The sequence below is a fragment of the Lutjanus erythropterus genome, chromosome 9, assembly GCF_056507025.1.
Source record: "Lutjanus erythropterus isolate fLutEry1 chromosome 9, fLutEry1.hap2, whole genome shotgun sequence".
Classification (NCBI taxonomy): domain Eukaryota; kingdom Metazoa; phylum Chordata; class Actinopteri; order Lutjaniformes; family Lutjanidae; genus Lutjanus; species Lutjanus erythropterus.
The window spans coordinates 42,967,501-42,991,610 of NC_139325.1; the positions used below are offsets into that span (position 1 = coordinate 42,967,501).

The 24,110-nt window shown below is 40.9% G+C and overlaps 3 protein-coding genes across 4 annotated transcripts in view; 1 reads left to right on the top strand and 2 right to left on the bottom strand.

Moving 5' to 3' along the window:
- The window catches only part of LOC146322263 (immunoglobulin superfamily DCC subclass member 3-like), a 19,965-nt gene extending 12,669 nt beyond the window's left edge, over positions 1-7,296 (top strand). The window contains exons 7-14 of the mRNA XM_084725808.1: positions 2,283-2,448; positions 3,524-3,774; positions 4,235-4,399; positions 4,834-5,022; positions 6,276-6,383; positions 6,483-6,606; positions 6,705-6,804; positions 7,166-7,296. Coding sequence (XP_084581934.1) covers positions 2,283-2,448; positions 3,524-3,774; positions 4,235-4,399; positions 4,834-5,022; positions 6,276-6,383; positions 6,483-6,606; positions 6,705-6,804; positions 7,166-7,246 — 1,184 coding nt within the window. The 3' untranslated portion in view covers positions 7,247-7,296. The remainder of the gene's footprint in view (positions 1-2,282; positions 2,449-3,523; positions 3,775-4,234; positions 4,400-4,833; positions 5,023-6,275; positions 6,384-6,482; positions 6,607-6,704; positions 6,805-7,165) is intronic.
- Positions 7,297-11,335: 4,039 nt separating this feature from the next.
- Positions 11,336-17,512, bottom strand: LOC146322264 (gonadotropin-releasing hormone II receptor-like). Of its 2 annotated transcripts, XM_084727679.1 has the most exons (4): positions 17,148-17,512; positions 15,843-16,383; positions 13,343-13,544; positions 11,336-13,187 (listed from the first exon to the last, which is right to left on the bottom strand). In XM_084727679.1, exons 2-4 carry the CDS (start codon positions 16,380-16,382, stop codon positions 12,787-12,789), a joined length of 1,143 nt encoding a protein of 380 aa, XP_084583805.1. In that variant the 5' UTR covers position 16,383; positions 17,148-17,512; the 3' UTR covers positions 11,336-12,786. The 2 variants fall into 2 exon arrangements, with proteins under 2 accessions (XP_084583805.1, XP_084583806.1); XM_084727680.1 differs by lacking the exon at positions 17,148-17,512 and having other exon boundaries at positions 15,843-16,499.
- Positions 17,513-20,543: 3,031 nt separating this feature from the next.
- LOC146322265 (plancitoxin-1-like) lies at positions 20,544-23,437 on the bottom strand. The gene is made up of 3 exons (XM_084727681.1): positions 23,171-23,437; positions 21,948-22,208; positions 20,544-20,955 (listed from the first exon to the last, which is right to left on the bottom strand). The coding sequence occupies exons 1-3, from the start codon at positions 23,322-23,324 to the stop codon at positions 20,591-20,593; spliced, it is 780 nt and encodes a 259-aa protein (XP_084583807.1). The 5' UTR covers positions 23,325-23,437; the 3' UTR covers positions 20,544-20,590.
- Positions 23,438-24,110: the final 673 nt, after the last annotated feature.

Sequence of the window (24,110 nt, forward strand, 5' to 3'; positions counted from 1 at the left end):
TGACTCTAAATGATCGTCTCAGGTTCAAACTGATCAAAAAGACAAAATAATAAATATTGATCATTTGAAATATTTCAACCAAAATATTTTCTATATATTTTTTACAGAGAGACGAGGCAGCGAATCAGATCACATTAATTTGATCATTTATATTGTTTTATTACGCAGCTTTGTGAAATACTTGATTCTGATTGGTCAGTTACAGTAGGCTGTCTAACAGACCGTTGCTATGGACACCGTTCTGATCATAGACTCAAATCAATAAAACGATTTTTAACTGAATATTTATTTCAGAATGATGAGTGTAATAATCAGGATAATGAACAGAGAGCAGCTCGTTACTGTGACATAAACCCTGACAGGTTATAACACCAAACGTTCTCTAGTTTGCATGTCGTAATAAAGTGAGAACATGTTGCTATAGCAACACATTATTACAGTTCTAAGGTTACACACAGAATAAAATCTGTGAATAAAATCAATAACTGATCTATTTGTCTTTCAATCCATTTTAATGATAATATTTTAATTATTGAATCATTTCTTACAATAATCGTGTAGTTTGATGCTGATTAGAGACGTTTCATTTTATTTTTATTATGAACTTATGATCCCACATATATGATAAATTTATCAAAACTGAATCTAAAAACTTAAAAAAAACAAAACATATTTTTTGCTAAATTAAAGTTTAATAAAAAAAAATTAAACTTGGTCTCTAATTATTAAATATTATTTTTGGGAAACTTTTCTTGAAATTATCAGGAAGTGAAGTAAGAAACATGTAAATTAAAGAAGTCTTCAGCCAATCAGAGATCAGGAGCTGTGTGTGTGTGTGTGTGTGTGTGTGTGTGTGTGTGTGTGTGTGTGTGTGTGTGTGTGTGTGTGTGTGTGTGTTGCTCTTGAACTTGAATTACAGAGTGTGTGAAAGGTCGCTGTCTCTTCACAAATCAACTTTATTTCTCTGATAATGAACCCCCCCACCCTACGACCTCTGACCTCTGACCCCTCCCCCCTCCATCTGTATGTAGAACAGAAGTGGGCGGTCCTTCAGGGGGTTATTTGAGGTGACAGAGACACTTATGTATATAGTCTCTGTTGCTGTGGAGACGGACCAGCCGGAGGCGAGACAGCACCTGTCTGTCTGCTGGAGGGTGGAAGAGGAGGGGGGAGAGGTCAGAGGTCAAAGTGGTGCTCAAACAAAAAGACAAGTTCAAGTTCAGTCTGAAGAGTCAGTTTTCTCATGCACACTTCATCAGTTTAATAATATAACACAACAAATATAATATAATATAATATAATAATCATCATCATTAGACATTAGATCAGTTGTGGCATCTTTGATTAAAAAATATTTCCTCCTCAGTCAAATTGTCTGCACTGACATCAGCTGTATATATATATTATTATTTTGTATTTAAACATATATATTCATATTAATTGTGTGATGAGTGGTGGTGTGTTCTGTGTCTCTCTGCTGCCCTCTGCTGGACACAAACTGCTACTATTATATTATATTATATTATATTATATTATGTTATGTTATATTATATTATATTATATTATATTATATTATATTATATTATATTATGTTATATTATATTATATTATGTTATATTATATTATATTATATTATATTATATTATATTATATTATATTATATTATGTTATCTTATCTTATATTATATTATATTATGTTAGCTTATATTATATTATGTTATATTATATTATATTATATTATATTATATTATATTATATTATGTTATATTATATTATATTATATTATGTTATATTATATTATGTTATGTTATGTTATGTTATATTATATTATATTATATTATATTATGTTATATTATATTATATTATGTTATGTTATATTATATTATATTATATTATGTTATGTTATGTTATGTTATGTTATGTTATGTTATGTTATGTTATATTGTATTATATTATATTATATTATATTATATTATATTATATTATATTATATTATATTATATTATATTATATTATGTTATGTTATATTATATTATATTATATTATATTATAACATATATTAAATACTTTTTCTCACTTGGTTTCGGTTTTAGTTCACTATAATAATCTCCATCCACAGATGAACTGCAGGAAGACGGACACGATGAAGATGAAGATGATGATGATGATGATGTATTGATCTCCTCTTCTCCCTGTGTGTGTGTGTGTGTCTGTGTGTGTGTGTGTGTGTGTGTGTGTGTGTGTGTGTGTGTGTGTGTGTGTGTGCGTGTGTGTGTGTTCAGCTCCTCCAGAGTTTGTCCAGTGGCCTCAGTCTGTCTCCAGACCAGCAGGGGGCAGCGCTGTCTTCAGCTGCACGGCGTCCGGCGTCCCCGACCCTCACCTCATCTGGCTGAAGAACGGCAAACTGCTGACACCCAGCGGCAATGTCAAACTCACCAACGGCAACACGTGAGAACGTCAACAAACTAGAAAACGCTCCTCCTTTAAAAACCCTAAAACAGAAACACGGTTCTCACAGAACGAACTCGTGATGTTCGGATACAACACAATGCACTGATGTTGCAAGAAAACAGAACAGATACTGATAAATAAAGGTGCTAACTAGAACCACAAAGGGTTCTTTATCTTGTCCCAATAGGCAAACCCTTTTGGTTCCTGATAGAACCTTTTATAAAGGTTCCACTTGGAACCCTTTCAGAGAACTCTACCTAGAACCCAACATAAAGGGTTATACCTAGAACCATCTGTGAAAGGTTTCCCCCACAGCCCCATATGAAAGGTTCTACAGAGAACTATTCTGTGGTGTAATGGGTCCACCAAGAACCCTCTCTCAGGGTGCTACTCAGAACTTTTTCACCTGCCAAGGGTTCTAACAAGCCTACTCAGGGAAGTTCTACATGAATGCAAGTTCTTTTCTTGTATTCCAAGGGTCTCATCTAGAACCCACCCAAGGGGTTCTACCAAAATGTTTTGTGTTCTAGGGTTTTATCTAATACCCACCCCGGGGTTCTACTGAGAACCTTTTTATATTCCAAGGGTTTCATGTAGAACATACTCAGGGGTTCTACTGAGAACCCTTATACGTTATGATGCAAAAAAAAGCCTTGACAAACTTCTTTGGATGAAAAGGGTTCTTAATGGAACCCTTAGTCTTAAAAAGAACTATTGAAGAACAATTTCTTCAAACAAATGGTTCTTCAGAAGCAAATGGTTCTGTGCAGAACCTCAGCCCTACACAAAGAACCCTTTGGGATTCTTATTTCTAAGAGTGCACACATTAGAGCAGCAGTAAAATGAAAGCAGAACCATCAGTTATAATAAAACACTGACAGCCGGGAACATTTTACTGCCACATGAATACTTTTATTTGAAGTACTTCTACTTGATGTACTTTTACTTGAAGTACTTTCGTAATACTCCAGTGAGGTTTTGAATGCAGGACCTGTATTTGTAATGGAGTAGTACTTTAGTACTTTTATTGCAGTAACAGGTCTGAACAGCTGCTCTCTGTCTCCCCCTGCAGGACTCTGGCCATCACGCGGATCACCCCCGACGACGAGGCCATCTATCAGTGCATCGCGGAGAACAGCGCCGGCACCAACCAGGCCAGCGCCCGTCTCGCCATCAGCCAGGGGCCCGAGCTGCCCGAGGCCCCCGCCGGCCTCCACGCCGTGGCCCTCAGCTCCAGCAGCCTGGAGCTGACCTGGGAGCAGCCGACAGAGCACGCCAGCCAGCAGATCATCGGATACGTCCTGCACATCAGACGACTGGGAGGTAAGTCTAGATTAGATTAGATTAGATTAGTTTAGTTTAGTTTAGTTTAGATTAGATTAGATTAGATTAGTTTAGTTTAGTTTAGTTTAGATTAGATTAAATTAGATTAGTTTAGATTAGATTAGATTAAATTAGTTTAGTTTAGATTAGATTAAATTAGTTTAGTTTAGATTAGATTAGATTAAATTAGATTAGTTTAGATTAGATTAGATTAAATTAGATTAGTTTAGATTAGTTTAGTTTAGTTTAGTTTAGTTTAGTTCAGTTTAGATTAGTTTAGTTTAGTTTAGTTTAGTTTAGTTTAGTTTAGTTTAGATTAGATTAGTTTAGTTTAGATTAGACACAGATTAACAGACATGAGACAAAACAAGACAAGATTGAAAGAGACAAACTCACTTCTCTGGCCAATCAGAGACAAGCAACAGTCTGACCTTTGACCTTTGACCTGTGACCTCCTCAGAGCCGGACAGTGCAGAGCTGCAGGAGGCCGTCAGCAAGATGACTTTCAGACATGAGTTCAACAACCTGGATGCAGCCACGACCTACTCCATCTACCTGAAGGCTTATTCTGCTCTGGGAGGAAGTCAGCAGTCCAACACCATCACTGCGTCCACGCAGGGCGGCGGTCAGTCCACCTTAAACACCTTTACACTGTCCACCTTAAATACATTTAGACAGGCTACCTTAAAGAACTTCAGACAGTCCACCTTAAACACCTTTACCTTGTTTGTGGCGTCTCACAGATATCTACCTGAAGATCACCATATACCTGTTATGTGACCACCATGTGACCACCATGTGATCACCATGTGACCATCATGTGACCACCATGTGATCACCATGTGACCATCATGTGACCACCATGTGACCACCATGTGATCACCATGTGACCACCATATACCCATTATGTGACCACCATGTGACCACCATGTGATCACCATGTGACCATCATGTGACCACCATGTGACCACCATGTGACCACCATGTGATCACCATGTGACCACCATGTGACCACCAACTGACCAGGTGTCTCTCTGTCTGTCCCTGTCTATCCCACAGTTCCCAGTCCTCCCAGTTTCTTCACTAAGGTCCTGAACCAGACAGCCATGCAGGTGTACTGGGAGCTGCCCAGTAAGCCAGGGACACTGGAGGGCTTCAGACTGGAGTACCGTGGGGTTTCCAACCCAGACCTCCAGGGGCAGGAGACCTTCCCAGCACACATCAACACCCACACCATCTCCCACCTGGGTCAGTCTGCTTAAAGGGACAGTACAGCACTTTACTGACAACATCAGTTCTCCTAGCTTAGCACAAAAACTAGAAGCAGAGAGAAACAGTTAGCCTAACTTAGCATGAAGACTGGCAGCAAGGAAAACAGTAGCTTAGCACAAAGATTTATATAAGAGATTAACAGTTAGCCTTGCTTTGTCGAAAGACAAAAAAAAAAAAAAAAAAAAACAATCACCACACAATTCTTATGACTCACTTGTTATATAATATTTAGATGATAATACGATGAAGAAGGCTAGTGAAAAAAATGCTAACTGCTGTTTAAAACACAGAAACCACACCTGTTTAATAAAGAACAATCAGACAGACTTATTTAGCTGTTTGAACAGGAATAATGTTGCCAGCTACTGCTAATGCTAACACTCATCACATTATGAGAGAGTATTTGTTAATATTAACATTATAAGGTAACATTGATGAATGAGCAACGACTTGGCTTGTAGCTAGCAAGCTGCCAAATATTATTTGTGCTCTATATCACGTTAAAAGACAATGCTAATATCTAGTTAGCTTATTAACAGTAACTGTGGGATTAACTGCGTCTCAATAACTGATTAATAAGTTCTTACTTCAGCTAAAGTTAGCAGTGTCTCTGTTTTTAACTGAGTTCCTTGGACAGGAAGTGTGGTTGTTAAATTTAAGACTTTTTAAGACCTTTTAGACACTATTATGAATCCAATTTAAGACATGTCTCACATACGTGTTGTCAACCTACACAGACAGTTAGTGTTCATTGTTTCAGTGTAGGTTTTGTTTCATAGTTACACAATCAAAACAGGTTTTCTCCCAAAACACTTTTAAAAGCAAGACTGAAGTTAATGCATCTTATAAATGTAACATTAGCTTCATAATTCAATCCATTTTTAAGACTTGATATAGGAAAAATAATCATAATCAAGACATTTTAAGGTGGATGGAGTGAATTATAAACACTGAGTTAACACTACACAGCTGCTGGTCACTGCTGTTGGTTAGCTTCAATAACATGCCAGCAAATGTCTTATAGGTGATGGAGATGGATTTTTCCCCTCTTTGAGAGCCATCATGTTCAACTGCTGCCAGTGTTTGTGCTAAGCTAGGCTAACCTTTTCATCTGCTGCCAGTGTTTGTGCTAAGCTAGGCTAACCTTTTCATCTGCTGCCAGTGTTTGTGCTAAGCTAACCGTCAGTATGTTCTTGTGTCTTTAACTGTTTATTGTTTCCATCCTGCAGAGCCGGCAGCTGTTTACGAGATCCAGCTGATGGCGTTTAACGGGAACGGAGATGGCCCGTCCAACCGCCGCCTGGTGTCTCTGGCAGAGGGAGGAAACACTGCACCAGGTAAGAGCCTCAACATGACCTCTGACCTCTCTGTGACACGTTGACCTGTCCTGTGAAACCAGTGGAAGCAGTTTAATTTGATGATTGTGTCTCCATCAGCTGGTCCGAGCTGCAACTGTGACCAGTCTGACGGCTCCGTGTCCACTCTGCTGGTCGGCGTCCACAGCGGCCTCGCCTGCATCCTCTGCTGTCTGCTCCTCATCCTGCTGGGATACAGACGCAGGTGAGACCTTCATCATCATCACCATTATCATCATCATCATCATCATCATCATCATCATCATCATCATCATCATCATCCTCACAAAGTTCTGTGTTCAGTCTTTTCTGCAGGAAGGAAGTGAGCTGGGAGACCCCGCCCACCCTGAACGGTGTCAGAGGACCTAAAGGTCACACACCTGAGAGCATCGAGCTGAGCCAGGTAACACACACACACACACACACACACACACAGAGACACAGACACACACACACACTAAGTGTTAAAGTGACACCTGTAATAACACCTACCTTCATCATGTCTCATCACCTGGATGCTTCAGTCCAGGTATCCATGGCAACCACACTGTTGCCATGACAGCAACACCTACATTATGAATCCCAGTTAATCCACAGTCTCCTCCCATTTAACCAGTTATCAGCTGATCTGAAAACTGTTACATCCTCCAGCTGTCGCTATCTTAGATGTGTCCAGTTACCATGGTTACATCCAACAGGGCTCTTATTTTGATAGTTTCCAGGGGACACGTTCCTAACAGTGTGTCTGTCTGCTCCGCCCACAGAGATGTGACTCCGCCCCTCCCCCAGTGATGGTCATGGTTGAATCGACTCCACCAGTTCAACCCGGCACAGGCACCGGATAAAACACAACACATACCTCCTCCTCTTCCTCCTCCTCCTCCTCCTCCTCCTCCTCCTCCTCCTCCTCTTCCTCCTCCTCTTCCTCCTCCTCCTCCTCCTCCTCCTCTTCCTCCTCCTCTTCCTCCTCCTCCTCCTCCTCCTCCTCTTCCTCCTCCTCTTCCTCCTCCTCCTCCTCTTCCTCCTCCTCCTCCTCCTCCTCCAGCCCGTGGTCGCCTCCTCTCCTCCTGACAGCCTTACAGCCACTTCAGCCTTTATGAATGATGAGATGAGAGTTTATCTTTGAGATTACTGAATATTGATTATTGACGAGTCTGTGTGAGGAACACCCAGAGAGCATCTGATACCACAAGAGAACAAAAAACTTCACAGCACCTGGTATCTCTTCACAGATGTCCAAGAGTTCCACTACAATTTACAATTTCACCTTCAGACTAAAACCAAAGCTGAATTCTTCTGATTCAACATATAAAATAAACATTTGTCAGAAACTGGAAGCCGTTGATCACATGACTGCGGCTGGTTCTCGTGTGGTATCAGATGCTGATGTCGCGGCGGCGTCCTGGATGCTTCCTGTTGAAACCAAAACCTTTTTTCTTCAGTTTGAGTTTGTCACCGTTGGTGCCAAATTTTTTGAGACATTGAGGCCTTCCACCGATCTGACCAGAGACCGGGTCCTCAGAGGTTCACCTACCTGAGCAGGTGTTGTTTGTTGGTCCTCTGAGGCCCAGAGCCAAAGGGAGTGATTATTTCTCTGGTCAGCAGGTGACTGTGGAGAATGTTAGCTCTCCTCTGCGCTGCTTTAGCCTTTTAGTGTTTGTTTGTCTCACCGAGTTCGCCTCAAGTCAGGATGTAGAGGAGGTCCACAACTGGCACCCCCACCCCACCCCCACCCCCTCCTCTGACTTCTTCACCAAACTCTACCTCCAAAGAGAGCTACCTCGGGCTCAACGCCAAACGCCTGAGCGACAGGCGACCGTTAGCCTCCTACTGCTGGTCAAGCTAACCTACCTCAAAACCAAAAGGCTCTTGCTGGGCCGCTTTGCCATTTCTACCCTTTTGTACCAATGTTGGCGTCCTGTGCCTGACCGTCGCCCAGAAACCCCTTGAACTATGAATGTCACTCATCTGGAGCCTCCTCCAGCGATGGATCAGTCCATCGAAGTCCTCAAAGAGACACAGATGAAAGGAAACCACAGAAGACCTCAGCTTCCTTAGAGTTTGTTCTCTTGTTTTGACTCTGACTGACACTTCCTGTCTGACTCCAGCAACTTCCTCCAGTGTTGCTTCCTGGGCCCAAAAGCCTGCCTCAGATCTTAGAAATAACTGTAGAAGGATATCTTCTGACCTCCATAAACCTGTTTCAGATCTCACTTTCAAAAGACTCAATATCCTGTTCAAGGATCAGACCTTCTGAGGTGCAAAACTCTGTTCCAGATCTGAGCATCCAGGGTCTAAAAACTTCTGATGGTGGACAATAGTCCTGACCCACAGTCCAAAAACTTTCCACTATCTATCTTTATCCTCCCCAGTCGAATGCCAGTACCGTATTGTCCTGAGCCCCAAAACTGACCACAGTCCTGAGTTTTATCAGACTGTATCCTCTATAGCAGAACAACCTGTGCAGAGTCTTATTTCATCCCAGTCTTACCCTCTAAGATCCAAAACCCTTCTGGAGGTTGTAGGTTTCTAGAGTCCAAAAAGAGATCTAGAGGCTAATAACTGACATAGTCCTGCCCTTCAACAGTCCAAAACCTTGTTTCAGATCTCAGTTTCAGGACTCAATAACCTGTTCAAGGATCAGATCTTCTGAGGTGCAAAAACCTGCTCCAGATTTGTAAATCCAGGGCCTAAAATCCTCAGGAGCTGAGCCATAGCCCTGATATTTAACAGTCCAACAGATCTTATCGTCTGCACTTTAATACCAACTTGCAGAAAGTCTTATTTTTCTCAGCCATGCCTTAGATTTAAGGTCAAAACACCTGAGCTTGAACAGACTGTGTCCTCTACAGCAGAACAACCTGCTCAAAGTCTTAATACACCCTGACCATGTCTCACCCTCCAGGGTCCAGAAATCTGCTCCAGAAGTCATATTTGCAGGTCTAAAAACTTTCTGGAGGTCCTGACCTTCAACAGACCATCTACCTGATCTTTCTCTCTTCAGTCAATGATCTGTTGGACAGTTTGGGCCCTGATGCTCACTGGAGCTGTTGGAGAACAGACCGACCAAGTAAGGTCTGTAAACAAAGGAAGTATCTGACCTGGTTGTCATGGAGACATCTCCTCCTCCTCCTCCTCCTCCTCTGCAGGTGGTCACCTCCGCCTGAGAGGAAATGCCAAGGAGTCCAGCGTCAGGCGACACACAGGTGAAGCAGGAAAGTTTGGACACGGTGGACGTCTCAGTGTGAGATGTTTTAAGTGAAAAGTTTTAATGAAAGTTTTAATGTTTTATTTTTGCGGAGGCGAACACTTCCTGTCACCTGCTTGCAGGTGTGTGCAGCCTTGTCAGCCATGTTTGAATTGACCTCTAATGTCTTCTAATGTAATTTCTGAAGTTTCCTGTAGATGAACAGCAGTTTTCTGTAGAGTTTCAGCCAAATTTCCAAATATTCTTTAAAAACAAGCTGAACGACACCCAAAGATAAAAACAGTTTTTCACCATTTTTCTGTTCAAAATGTTTGTTTTCACTTCCTGTTTCAGGTGTTGAAGAACAAACAAAACCAAAAGATATACTCGCTTTTACCTTTAATATTTCAGATGAATAAGTGAATATATATTTTCATATATTTGAACATGAAGAGCTCCGCGTGTCAGGACGAGTTTAAAGAGCCAAAAACTGAAGAACAGAAACACGTCACCAAAATAAAGACTTTATTTAGAGCCACAGAGACGCTGTGAGTTCAGGATGTGGTTAATACAGCTTCTGGCTCTGCTACTGACAGTGACCTTGAGTCCCCGAGTCCCCGAGTCCCCGAGTCCCTGAACCTGTGTCCAACCAGACCCTGATGACATTTAAAAGTACTACATGAACTGCAGTCGTGACGGTAACTTCAGCTGAACTGGACATCATGTCCCTGCCCCCCCCCTCACTTCCCTGTTGTCCTCAGCGTGTCAGGTTACAGGTCTCAGGTCACTGTCAGGCCAGACCTCATGTCTGCTCTAAAACGAGTCGAGTGTTTCTAAAAATATAAACTAGAACAAACTAAAATGTTCATTAATGTTGGCTGTTCTTTTTCTAGAACTTTCTTCTTTCAGTTCGTTCTTATTTTTCCGTCACTGCCACTCGGTGGTGATGAGAAAATTCTGCCAAAATGAAGGAAACCATTAAATTTTTTATTATTATTGCTAATAATATTATGATTATTACCATTTTACCTCCCTGTTTTTATATTGTTTGACTTTTTCTGATGATTTTTGTTGGTAGTTGAAGGATGTGAAAATGTTTCTAGAATTTGAGAAATGTTGTGTTTCAGCTGAAGGCAGAGACACTGATTAAACTCCACTCAGGTTTTATTTTTTAGTTTTTACATGAGCCATATTTGATAATAAGCCATACGTGTGATTTATGAGCCATATTCTACACAGATGTTTGATATAAAAACCTGATGATGGTGTCGCTGCCTCCACCTGTCGACACGCTGTAGAAACTAAAACTTAGTGATTGTAGTGACTGAAGGCTAGAACCAATGAGAAAAGTGATGCTTTAATGATTCTGATTTCTTTTCTCTCAAAACATTTTATTTTCATTGATGCATTAGTCTCCGGACCGTGTCATAAAAAACAGAAAAGCGTCCCAAAGCTTTAAAGAGACCAGATGGAGGACGACAGAGACACATGAGACAGACTGACCTCTGGATTCTGTTAAAGTTGGACAGGTTTTATATGAAGTTTAGTTCTTTTATGCTGTCAGCTTTGACGTTTTTCAGTGAACAAACTCATGATATTTTTCTGTTTCCTTTCTGACGTTTAGACACAAACCAAATAAAACTGAAGTAGAAAACAGATGTCTGTTTTTTTTACTGACTGACCAGAATCTTCAGATTCAGAGTCTGAATCTGACGAGTTTCATCATTCATTCATCTATAATTTGATTTAAGTCACTTTTATTCTTCACAGACTAAATTAAAACTTTGAAATAAGTTTCTTCATGAAGACAAATAAAGTTGATCTTGTTAAGTTTTATGTGTTTGCTTTCACAGAACAGATTTAAGAAAAACTCAAGTGGTGATCAATCATTTTTATTTGATTATTTATTATTAAGTAATGCTAAACTGTTAAAACCTAAATGTTCCCTGAAAGTAACACCATACCAAATATATTTTTTGGTTTTAGGTTTATATACTGTTCCTCGTCACATTACTGACTTGTTATTTAATATTAGCGTGACTCGTGGGGATTAAAAATTCTCACTAGTTAATTCTTTTTGACCTAACTACTAACTAGTGAGGCTAAAAGTGCTCATACTAGTCCAACTAGTGAAAGAAAAAATTCTCACTTGTCACTGTAGTGGCAATAGTTGGAAGAATCAAGGCTTCCTATTGGCTCTCCAGTTTAAAAAAGAACAATCAGGACCCAGGATTTTTTCATTGTCCCGCCTGTTTTTCCCATCAGCTGCACTGGTTGGCCTCAGCTGGTGTGACTAGTTACCAGGGTTGGGGAGTAACTGATTACATGTATTGGATTTATGTAACCAGGATACAGAAAAACAGTAACTGTAATCCATTACAGTTACAGGCCAAAGATGTAATCAGATTACAGTTACATTTAATAAACATGGGGATTATTTATTAGGATTACAATTTTAAAATGCATGCTGCCATCTTGTTTTGGTGACATCAGAGTCTGTGCAGTAGTGATTGGATGTGGAGCCACGTTATCAAGGCCCCGCCCACAGAGCCGACCAACTGAACAACTCAGCTGTCAATCATGATGTGAAACTTCCTTTTTACATCATCAAATAACTAATTAAAACCAAACTGATCATAAAAATAAACACTTCAACAAACGTGATAAGAAAATGATAGAAATATTTATTTGATGTTTTAGTTTGGCCCATGTCTCATCTGCTAACATGGAGGGGGCGTGGCTTATGATCTATGACCAGATGTTCTGGTGGAACTTTTAGCTGTCGTCCATTGTCATATTCAGTCTATGATCTGAACAGGTTACCACATAAACGGAACCTGGAGGCTTTCTATTGGTCAGTTGGGTCCTACAGACACCTGTAACCACACCCACCAGTGATGTCACAGTACACTGTAGTGCACCTGTACATCAGGTGAGAAGTTAAAGCAGTGCAGGTGCAGAGTGACTGTGGTAATAATGATTTCAGAGTTTCTGTCATCTCACAGATTTAAACTTTGATTTGATCAAACGAATCAGTCAGATGATCAATAAGAGAATCAAATCGATGGATCGATCAATAAAAACACTGCAGGGACTCTGTAAAGACCTGACTATCCACAACCACAGTCCTGAGCCAACTTGGGCTGATCCAGTTCAGACTGTGACATCATATAACTCCTGTTCTCTGATTGGTCAGCATTAGTCTCCTGCAGCCTGGTTATTGGTGGCGGGGTCCGACTCGTGCTCGCCGCTGTAAGGACCCTGCCTGGCAGACAGTCGGTCAGGAGACCGCAGTGAGGCGTCACTCCTCGTCCTACGGCAGCAGGCGGCGAGGTCGGCCCTGAAGGACGGCGTGTAGAAGCCGTAGATGACGGGGTCGCAGCAGGTGTTCAGGTTCCCGAACACAAAGAGGGCGTGGTGGACGTACTCAGGTGTGACACGCAGCATGTCGGGCTGGAACCAGTACCAGATCCCCAGCAGGTAGTACGGCGTCCAGCACACCACAAAGGACAGCACGATGACCACCGTCATCTTCAGAGTCTTCAGCCGCGCCTTGGGGATGATGTCAGTGCCACTGCGACGCAGGTACGACTCACCTGCTGAGAGAGGGAGGGGCTCTGTCAGTGATGTCACATTGTCACTGTCATGCAGGTGTGTCTCCCCTTAGTCTCTCTGGTGCTGCAGGTGGATGTGCAGCAAGATGTACAGGTGTGTTACAGGTGTGTTTGAGTTGTGTTATTACAGGTGCTCTTACCTTTGTCTCTCAGGTGCTGCAGGTGGATGTGCAGCAGGATGCGGCTGTAGCAGCAGCTCATCACCAGCAGGGGGACGACGTACAGCGTGGTGAAGTGGAACATGTTGTAGACGGTTTCCTGCCAGCGGCGGCTGAAGCTGCCGTGAGTCACACACTGAGTGAAGTCCGCGGCCTCCACCTTGATCGCCCGGAAGATAAACAGCTGCAGGGACACAGACAAACGAGTTTCAGTACAGGTGAGTCCAGGTGAACATCTGGATTTATCAGGCAGGATATGAGCAACATAACAATGATCAGAGTGATGCATTCTGGTCCTGCCTACAGGCGTATTTCTAAGTTACCATAAAATGGCGAGCACGGTGATATTTGATTCTGTATATTTACGTGTTTCCTGTGAGGGAGGGGCTTGTTGCTGATTGGTGTTTACAGCAGCTGTGTGTTATTTTCACCTGGTTCTGTTTCTTGAACAAAATCAGCTTTATGATTGTTTTTTTTGATGCTGAGCAGAAATTACATTCATATTCATCTTATTAGTTTTCTGCTGAAGTTGTTGTGAGAAACAGGAGCATTTATGTTAAAAATGGACGTTGCACAAACACGTTGGTTAATGTTTTATCATTTGAACGCGGTTTATTTAAGCTGCAGTGATGACCAGCTGCATCTGTGCTGTTCGACCACATCAAGAAAATAAAATGACATTTTCCTGATACGTTCACGATCAGCACAAGCTTTCAGTGTTTGTGCTGCTCAGTGAAACTGTTTTCTGTTTTCCAGCTGGCGGCCTCTTAGCGGTGTTAGCATTCCTTATAGAAATCAAGGGGAGCCGTTAGCGCGAGCTAACAGCAGGAGGTTTCACAGGTTTAATCTCTCCATCAGAAACCAGAACATTCCTGCAGGGATTTCATCTGAAGTTTGAGCTGCAGGAGAGAAACCAGCAGCAGACTTTATGACCGTGATCACGATGAAGTGACGATAACACGTGTAATCTCCTCTGTAATCAGACAGAAAGACGAACACATTGCTTCAGTCTGACCTTCAGTTTTCCTTCAGTGCAGCTCATCATAAATATTAATAATATTCCTATTAAAGCAGCAGGATGTAAAGCTGAGTGAGCTGTTTAATATTCTGCAGCAGCTCCATGAAATATTCACTAACTGAAAGGAGAAAAGAGCTGCAGCAGCAGAGGAAGTGACAGCTCATATATACACGTCTTCATAGACCCTTTCAGCACCGTCGTCATGGTTACATCACAGCGTTAGCTGGAGGAAAAACGACCCCGAAAAACTGGAGACACATGAATCACCTCAGATCAACAGAGGACACAACCAAGAGAGAACATGGTCTTTCTGTGTCGTTGGTGTCGACAACTGTGCTGATCTTACCTGTACTGATCTTACCTGTGCTCATGTGTTACCTGAGCTGATGTTACCTGTACTGATGTTACCTGAGCTGATGTTACCTGTGCTCATGTGTTACCTGAGCTGATGTTACCTGAGCTGATGTTACCTGAGCTGATGTTACCTGTGCCATTGTTACCTGTGCTCATGTGTTACCTGTACTGATGTTACCTGAGCTGATTTTACCTGTACTGATGTTACCTGTACTGATGTTACCTGAGCTGATGTTACCTGTGCTCATGTGTTACCTGAGCTGATGTTACCTGTACTGATGTTACCTGTGCTGATGTGTTACCTGAGCTGATGTTACCTGTGCTCATGTGTTACCTGAGCTGATGTTACCTGAGCTGATGTTACCTGTGCCATTGTTACCTGTGCTCATGTTACCTGAGCTGATTTTACCTGTACTGATGTTACCTGTACTGATGTTACCTGAGCTGATGTTACCTGTGCTCATGTGTTACCTGAGCTGATGTTACCTGAGCTGATGTTACCTGTACTGATGTTACCTGAGCTGATGTTACCTGAGCTGATGTTACCTGAGCTGATGTTACCTGTGCCATTGTTACCTGTGCTCATGTGTTACCTGTACTGATGTTACCTGAGCTGATTTTACCTGTACTGATGTTACCTGTACTGATGTTACCTGAGCTGATGTTACCTGTGCTCATGTGTTACCTGAGCTGATGTTACCTGAGCTGATGTTACCTGTACTGATGTTACCTGAGCTGATGTTACCTGAGCTGATGTTACCTGTGCTCATGTGTTACCTGAGCTGATGTTACCTGAGCTGTTACCTGAGCTGATGTTACCTGTGCCATTGTTACCTGTGCTCATGTGTTACCTGTACTGATGTTACCTGAGCTGATGTTACCTGTACTGATGTTACCTGTACTGATGTTACCTGAGCTGATGTTACCTGTGCTCATGTGTTACCTGAGCTGATGTTACCTGAGCTGATGTTACCTGTACTGATGTTACCTGAGCTGATGTTACCTGTACTGATGTTACCTGAGCTGATGTTACCTGAGCTGATGTTACCTGTGCCATTGTTACCTGTACTGATGTTACCTGTACTGATGTTACCTGTGCTCATGTGTTACCTGTGGTGATGCTAGCAGCAGGCTGAGGCTCCAGGCCAGCAGCAGCATATTACGGTTTCTTCGCTGTGCGCTCAGAGCGTCCAGCGGGTGAAGGATGGCGTGCCGGCGGTCGAGGCTGATGACAACGAGGATGAAGGCGGAGGCTTGCATGGCGAACAGCTTCAGGAAGCAGAGCAGCTTACAGAGCGTGTCTCCTCCATACCACTGCACTGTCACGTTCCACACCGCGTCCAGGGGCATCACCACAAACGTCATCATCAGGTCAGCCGATGCCAGGCTCAACATCAGCGGCCGCAGGTGAGATGCCAGCCGTCGGCCACGCCCACACCACACACTGGCCAATAAGGCGAGGTTACTGCAGGTGGCGAACAGGAAGAGGACGAAGGTGACTGCGACACGGAACTGAGCAGCTCGGGTGAAACTGGGAGCCTCCCAGTCTGTGAGAGGGGGGAAGTGGGAGATGTTAGGAGGGGGCGGGGCAGGAGAACTGGTGGGTGGAGCCATTGATGACAGCCTTGTAACAGACCAGTTAAAAGACATCCTGCAGAGAAGAAGAACAAGGTCATGAGTGATGTCACATGTGATGTTTGAAGATGACGTCACAACAGTCGAGCGTTCAGGAAAATTTTCTGGTTCTGTCAGAGTCACATGAGGTGGTTAGCCTAGCTTAGCACAAAGACTGGGAGCAGGCAGAACCTGTTAGCCTAGCTTAGCACAAAGACTGGGAGCAGGCAGAACCTGTTAGCCTAGCTTAGCACAAAGACTGGGAGCAGGCATAAAATGTTAGCCTAGCTTAGCACAAAGACTGGGAGCAGGCATAAAATGCTAGCCTAGCTTAGCACAAAGACTGGGAGCAGGCAGAAAATATTAGCCTAGCTTAGCACAAAGACTGGGAGCAGGCAGAACCTGTTAGTCTAGCTTAGCGTCAAAAAAGGGTGCTTTGGAGGCAGACGATTCTGGGTAGAACCTCAACACCACCACAGAGTCATCTGGCAGCCTGACGCAACTTTTGCTGCAATACAACGTGACATCATCAGCAAGACACTGACGTGACCAATCAAATAGATGCAGGAGCACCTTCCTTTGTAACCTGTTTACCTTGTAGTTGTTGAGACAATTGATGAAGTTGTCATCTCTGTGATTATGAACTCAAGACTAAGACGACAGTTTGCAGACTTGCTTATTGATGATTGATTATTGATTAGTTGTGACTGTTAAAGTTTTGCTCAGAGTTCAGGATCCAGGGTTTCTGATGTGTTTTTTTGTTTTCAGTGACTCAGAGTGAAGATGAGTGCAGACACTCACCTTTTCTTCTTTTTCAGTTTTGGTTGTTTTGCTGCAGGAGGTTCAGTCCGGTCCGTGATTGGTTCAGTTCACCTGCAGAGTCTGTCAGTGACAGAGTGACATGAATGTAGGTGTCGTCTGTATAATTCTGAACTTTGATTTGTTTTTGTTATTATATGTTGTTCCCTTACAAAGTAAAACAAAAGTGGACCGAGGACAGAACCTTGTGGAACTCCACACATCATGTTGGTTTAGTTGGTGGAGGAGTTAAATCTGCTGAACATCATGAATGTTAAATCAAAGTGTGCTGGAATCTGTGGTCAGGAATCAGACTTCCTGCACAGGCCCTTCAGAATAAAAGCATGGAAATACAGCTCTGTAAAATAAAGTTTCTAATCGATAAAGAGAGAAAACAACAAAGCATCACTCTCTCTCTCTCTCTCTCTCTCTCTCTCTCTCTCTCTCTCACTCTCTCTCTCTCTCACACACTCTCTCTCTCACTCTCTCACACACACACTCACACACACTCACACACACACAGAGGTCAGGTTACAGTTGTGAGCTGTCTGCAGTTTATTTTTGGCAGCAGGATCTGTGTGTGTGTTTGTGTGTGTGTGTGTGTGTGTGTGTGTGTGTGTGTGTGTTCATGATGTCACCTTGACAACCACCACCTCTCTCTCACTGCAGGCCCCTCCCCCTTCATCTGATAGGTGGAAATGTCCTTGTGGACCAAAGTAAAGTGATTAAACTCACACACACACACACACACACACACACACACACACACAGCCTCATTATCAGACTCTTATTAGCATATTAATAATTAATAACAGCACCATATTTAGGGGAAAAAAGGATGAGACACTTGAGACATTTCCTGCTAGTGTGGCCATCGACTTGAGTCATGTGATGTGGTGAGGAGGAAGGGTTAACGTTTTCCTGAAAATGAGACATTTTCTATCCTGGAACAAAAGCTCTTCATCCTGATGTCTGCGGGTTCTAAAACTGATCACTTCACTGTTTTACCTGCTGGTAATAATAACTATTATTGGGGCAGAAGAACGTCATTTCAACATTAATCAACATTATAATGAACATAATATAAACTGCGCACGGCGCATGCAGCTTGATCTTAACTACGAGGTCTGTGAGGATGAAATGTCAAGTTCAGCCTGTGATCTGCCACTGTGTGACTGAACAGACTCATGGAAGTAAGATTTTACAATTCTTCATATTTTAAACTGAAGAAATCCATCATTCATTCATGTTTTCATCCTCATGTTATTGATATAGATTCTATATTCTGTTGGTGTTCAGAGGCTGATCTCACCGTGTGTTAATACATTTAATGATCACTGAAAGTTAAAAAGAAGAAGTTCTCAGTCACTTGATTCTTCAGGAGATTTTGTTCAGTGAGGGACTTTTTGTCACAGTCAGCTGCTGAAGGTGAATCCATCACACGCTGCAGGATTTCACACACAAGTGTTTTAGATAAACTATAAATCCAGTGTTCTTGAAGTTTTTAGCTTCACCTGGATTTTTGTCTGAGATTCTAAATGTAGCATCAAACCTCAGTCCAACGCATTTCATCCCTCGAGTGTGGCGACTATTTTTCAATTGACAAGACCGTGACAGGATTCATTTGTTGATTAATTATTTTGAGTCATTTTTTGATTAAAAAAAAGTCAAAATTCTCTGATTTCAGTTTCTTAAATGTGAATATTTTCTGGTTTCTTTACTCTTCTCTGACAGTAAACTGAATATCTTTGACTTGTGGACAAAACAAGACACTTGAGGACGTCATCTTGGACTTTAGGAAACACTGATCAATATTGGTTTTAATTTTCTGATATTTTATAGACCAAACAAGTAACCACTTAATGGAGAAAATAATCAAGAGATTAATCAATTATTTAATAATCATTACAAGAAAGCCTTTTAAAATAAGTCCAAACATGTGGATCCCACAGACGTATGGATGAAATAAATCATTAGTCTCTGTTTCTGCAGACTGAATCCTTTTCAAATTAAAGTCCTGATGAGGTTCCATTCTGTCTGTCAGTGAGGCTCTTATTGTGAAAGAATTGTTGTTTTTACCTCATCAGCAGCTCTGGATGTTCCTCCTCATCAGATCAGACTCTTCTGTTCTCCTCCTCATGTTCCTCCACTGGTCAGGAACCCTCAGAGAACCCTCAGAGAACCCTCAGAGAACCCTCAGGTGTGATCTGCATCAGACTGCAGCAGCTTCTAAAACACTGAAGAGAAACCTGCAGACGACGGTGCAGGGAGGAGGAGCTCCATGTGACCCTGTGTGTGTGTGTGTGTGTGTGTGTGTGTGTGTGTGTGTGTTCTTTTGATCATATTGTTACTGTCATTGTCAAACGCTGTATATTATTTTAATTCAAGTGTCCTTTTTAATTGGTTATTTCTGTGCTATAATTTGTGGGATGGAAATGATGTAAAAGATGTAATAAGACAAAAACAAGATAAAAGATGTAACACGACATATTAAGACAAAAATGAGGTCAAAATGTAACGAGACAAAAAAAAGACACAACATTATTATTTCAGTCATTTATCAGCTAATAACAGCATAATGTTTATTATGGGAGCATAAGACATTTATAAGCACTTGTTAATAGTTCACAGACTGCTTAAGAATGTTAATAAAAGCTGCATGAGATTCTTCTAACTGTTTATAATAACCCTACACGTTTTGCTGTAAATAAACGCACGTATGAAGAAATCGTAATAAAGCAACAAAGGTTTGCTGAAAGTTTAACGATGACATAATAGATAAATGTGTTCAACTTTGGATCTGTAGGTTTTTATTTGTTAGTTCAAGCATCTGTAAACAAAAAGAATCCATAATGTTGATATTTAGTCTGGTTTTCAGAAACATGTGAACTGGATGAAACTCAGGAGGCTGAAGATTTCAGTCTGAATCACAATCACAAATCGATTTATTACCAAACTGATCACTAACTGAAAAATAGCTCCAGACATGAGAGAACAGGTGGAGCACCACCATGAACTGAGGACAAAACAAGACAAAAAAAAAAAAATCTGTGGACGTCACCTCGGACTCTGATCAACATTTTCTGACATTTTATGGATCAAACGACTAAATGATTAGTGAAGAAAATGATGAACAGATTAATCAATAATGAAAATAATCATAAGTTGCTGCTCTACATTCTGGTGTTACTGGTCAGATCTGAGGACAAACTGTAAATAAAAACAAGACACACTGATCTGAGTTCAGTTCACTGAGCTTTAATCTGATTGGTTCATCAACACAACAAGGTTTCATTAAATCACACTGTGATGGTTACACAGAGACAAACAGCGCCCTCGAGTGGCTGCAGGAGAACACAGACACGTCTCCACAAGTTCAATCTGAATCACAGCTTGGTTGAAGACAGAGAGGACATCCAGGGTCTGGAGTCCACCAAGGAGTTTAGTTAGTCTGTTTTTGGTCTTTTTGCGTCGTTGGGACAATCACTTTCCTGCTTAATGAAAGTCTTAAATTTTTGTGTCACTCGTTTGTCATTAATACACAGTGCACCCCCCCGCCGTTCAAACTGAGACAGAGATCTGTTTGAATCCCCAAAACAGGTCCAGTTGTTATCCTCAGACACACACCACTTGGAATGATCCTTTGTAGGCTTCCATGGGTCGACTCTGTCAATTCCTACACACTCCACATTTAAGACTTTATTTCCTGTTTTTGGCTTGTAGTCCTCACACCTTCCTGACTGAATGCCCCAGTGCTGCACCTGCACATCACTCCTGATGCTGTCTGCAATAAAGACATAAAGATCTCCTCCTGCAGGACACAGGACAGAGACACACATGGATCATCAGACAGCAGCATGAACCTTTAACACACCAACACCTGAAATCAAAGGTCACCATGAGAAAAAACAGCTGGGCAGCTCTTCAGTTTACACATCTGTATATCTCCCAGACATCAGGTCAGTGTGACACCTCTCAATCAATCAATCAATCAATCAATCAATCAAAATGAACCTAATGATGAACATAAGTCACTTAGAGCTGCAATGATCAATCTATTAGTAATCCATAATTATATTAACCTACATCTATTTTGATAATCCAGTAATGAGTTTGAGTCATTTTTAATTTCAAAATAAAAGTCTAAATTCTCTGATTTCAGTTTCTTAAATGTGAATATTTCCTGGTTTCTTTCCTCTCTGACAGGAAACTGATGATCTTTGAGTTGAGGACAAAACGAGACATTTGAGGACGTCGTCTTGGACTCTGATCAACATTTTATGAACCAAACAACTGATTGATTAACAGAGAAGATGATCGACTATATGACTGTATCATATTACATTTTTAACTTAATCATTATTTTCACATTCCTGATGATTATTTATCAATAATCTCATTGTTGATCATTTGTGAAAGTATTAATAGTCAAACACACAATATTGTCACATGTTTAATAATCTGAGGACTGTTTGACTCACAACACTTCACCAACCTGCATGTGTTAAATATCAGCTTTGTTAAATACTGACTGACCAGTTACATCATTCTAAGTTATTTCCATTGTTAAGAGGAACAGACTGTGATTATAGAGTCTGGAGGAAAAATAAAATCACTAAAATAGTTTTAAGATGAATATTTTGTGTCAAAGGATTGATTTGTTTTGGTACATAATCATATAATGAGCAGGACACTGTTCATTATTGTGAAATAAACCCTTTCAGGATGATTCAATCATCCTGTCAGGGTTTATTTTATAATAACTACCTGCTCACTGCACATCAGTCCTCACTGAAATCTCACCTTTTGCATTCTTTAAATACTCGTCATCCTTTCCACATGGATTATTCTGATATCTTTTCTTTTGTGCCGCTGTGATCTGTATCTGTTTCTTAACAAATCTCCTAAACGTCTGACCGCCCTCTGACTTCAGGTCCTGGTGGAGGACAGTCAGCTGGTTTGGATCAGCAGTGGCTCCGTTTGCAGCGTCCTGAAGACTTTTATGAAAGGTGTTCGGGATTTTATGTTTAAATCCATGAGCCTTGATATACTGAAGGTGTTTACCTGAAACAGAGAAACAAAGGACACATTTAACATTCAGCTCAAACGGCATCAAGACTTTGAACGTGCTCTTACTACTTATGAAGTATTTCATTTATATATTTATACTGTTAGGATGCTCGGAACTGATACAGTTACTGATTACCTGTTAAAAAATATAGGAGGGCTGTAATCCAAGTATCACAATATTAAAGTAATGTAACTAATATAGTGTTTTTAGGGCTGCAACTAATAATTATTTTCATCATTGATTAATCTGTTGATCATTTTCTCCAAATAATCAATCAGTTGTTTGGTTCATAAAGTTCAAGATGACGTCATTAAATGTCTTGTTTTGTCCTCAACTCAAAGATCTTCAGTTTACTGTCAGAAAGGAAAGAAACCAGAAAATATTCACATTTAAGAAACTGAAATCAGAGAATTTAGACTTTTATTTATTAAAAATGTCTCAAAATGATTTATTGATAATCAGATAGATGTAGGTTAATACTTGATTAATAACAGAATTGACTTTAATTAATTAATTGTTGCTGTCAGTGTTTTATGTTGGTTGTTTGGTTTATTAGTTTGTCCAGTTGTTCCTTCTTTTGTTGTGAACAGTTGATTAATTGATTTTTCACTGGAGGTCATGAACTGTCAGCTGTGTGGTAGAATATCCTTTTTTATTTTAAAACTGTCTTTTTATCTGTAACTGTAATGGATTACAGTTTCCTTTTTTTGTATCTAGATTATGTAATCCTGTTGCGTGTAATCTGTTACTCCCTGAGCTGCTGAAATGAGGAAGTATAGAGAATATCATCAGAAAGACATTTTTTAATGTAGGATGATTCTCTCACGCTCATTTAAATGATCATAGTTCCTATTTCCTGTTAGAAGCACTTGTTTATTTGTTTGTGTAAACTTCCTGTCCAGCTGACAACAACAAGCTGTAAACACTGTGTGAAGAGCAGACCTGGATACGTTACCTATATGTTCAAACATGTCAGCCTTGAATGTGACACAGATGAATGTCTGAGCGTTTTTGTCTCCACTGCTTGGATAGAAGTTATTACTCGCTCTGCCATCTGGGAATTTTGGAGTGCTGTGTAAGAGCCAGAATCCAGTTTGGTCATCCGTCATGACAAACCCTGGAGAACATGAACAACAAAAGAGTCAGAGTGAAGGAAGCAGCTGAGGAAACAAACACTTAGTCTTCATTTTAATGTAGAACTTTGTGGTTGTTGGAAATAAAGTTTATAATAAGGATTGTAAAAAAAAGAGAACATGAGTTGATCTGGTCTCAGTCGACACAGACTGCAGATGGACAGCTGCAGTCTGTGTTAGCATGCTAACAATGAAAACAGGTTGTTTTACTGTTTGCTTCTCGCAGGACAGACGTGATGATGTCATGGACCATGATGCATTGCTGTAGATTCGACTCACCAACATTGTATACAGTAATTATAATGAGCTCAACATTAAACATCTGCAGCAGTAAAATGAGACGCAGATGTTAAAGCAGCTGTGATATTAAAACAAAAATATCACATATAATAAAATATTAGAGCTGCAGCTATTGATTCTTTTATTAATCCAGTAATCTATGATTCTTTTATTAATCCAGCTCCACAGTGGCTTCATCACTTAAAAGCTCTGTATTTGACTGACTGTCTCTCAACACCAAACTCCTTTTTCTTATCAGAGTATAATTACAATGCCTCCTTTGTCATCTGAACTTTGGCTGTTATACTTGGATTTTATTTTAACTTATTAACTATTTCTATTATTAATGCTGACTGTGTAGGTCAATGTTTCTGCTGAGCTGTTTGTTATTTGTGTTTTCACAAAACCCCAAAAACTTCTATTTTTAGATCTACACAAACAACAAGAGGCGTCTAAGACCAAATGAGACCCTCAGGTGAGAGA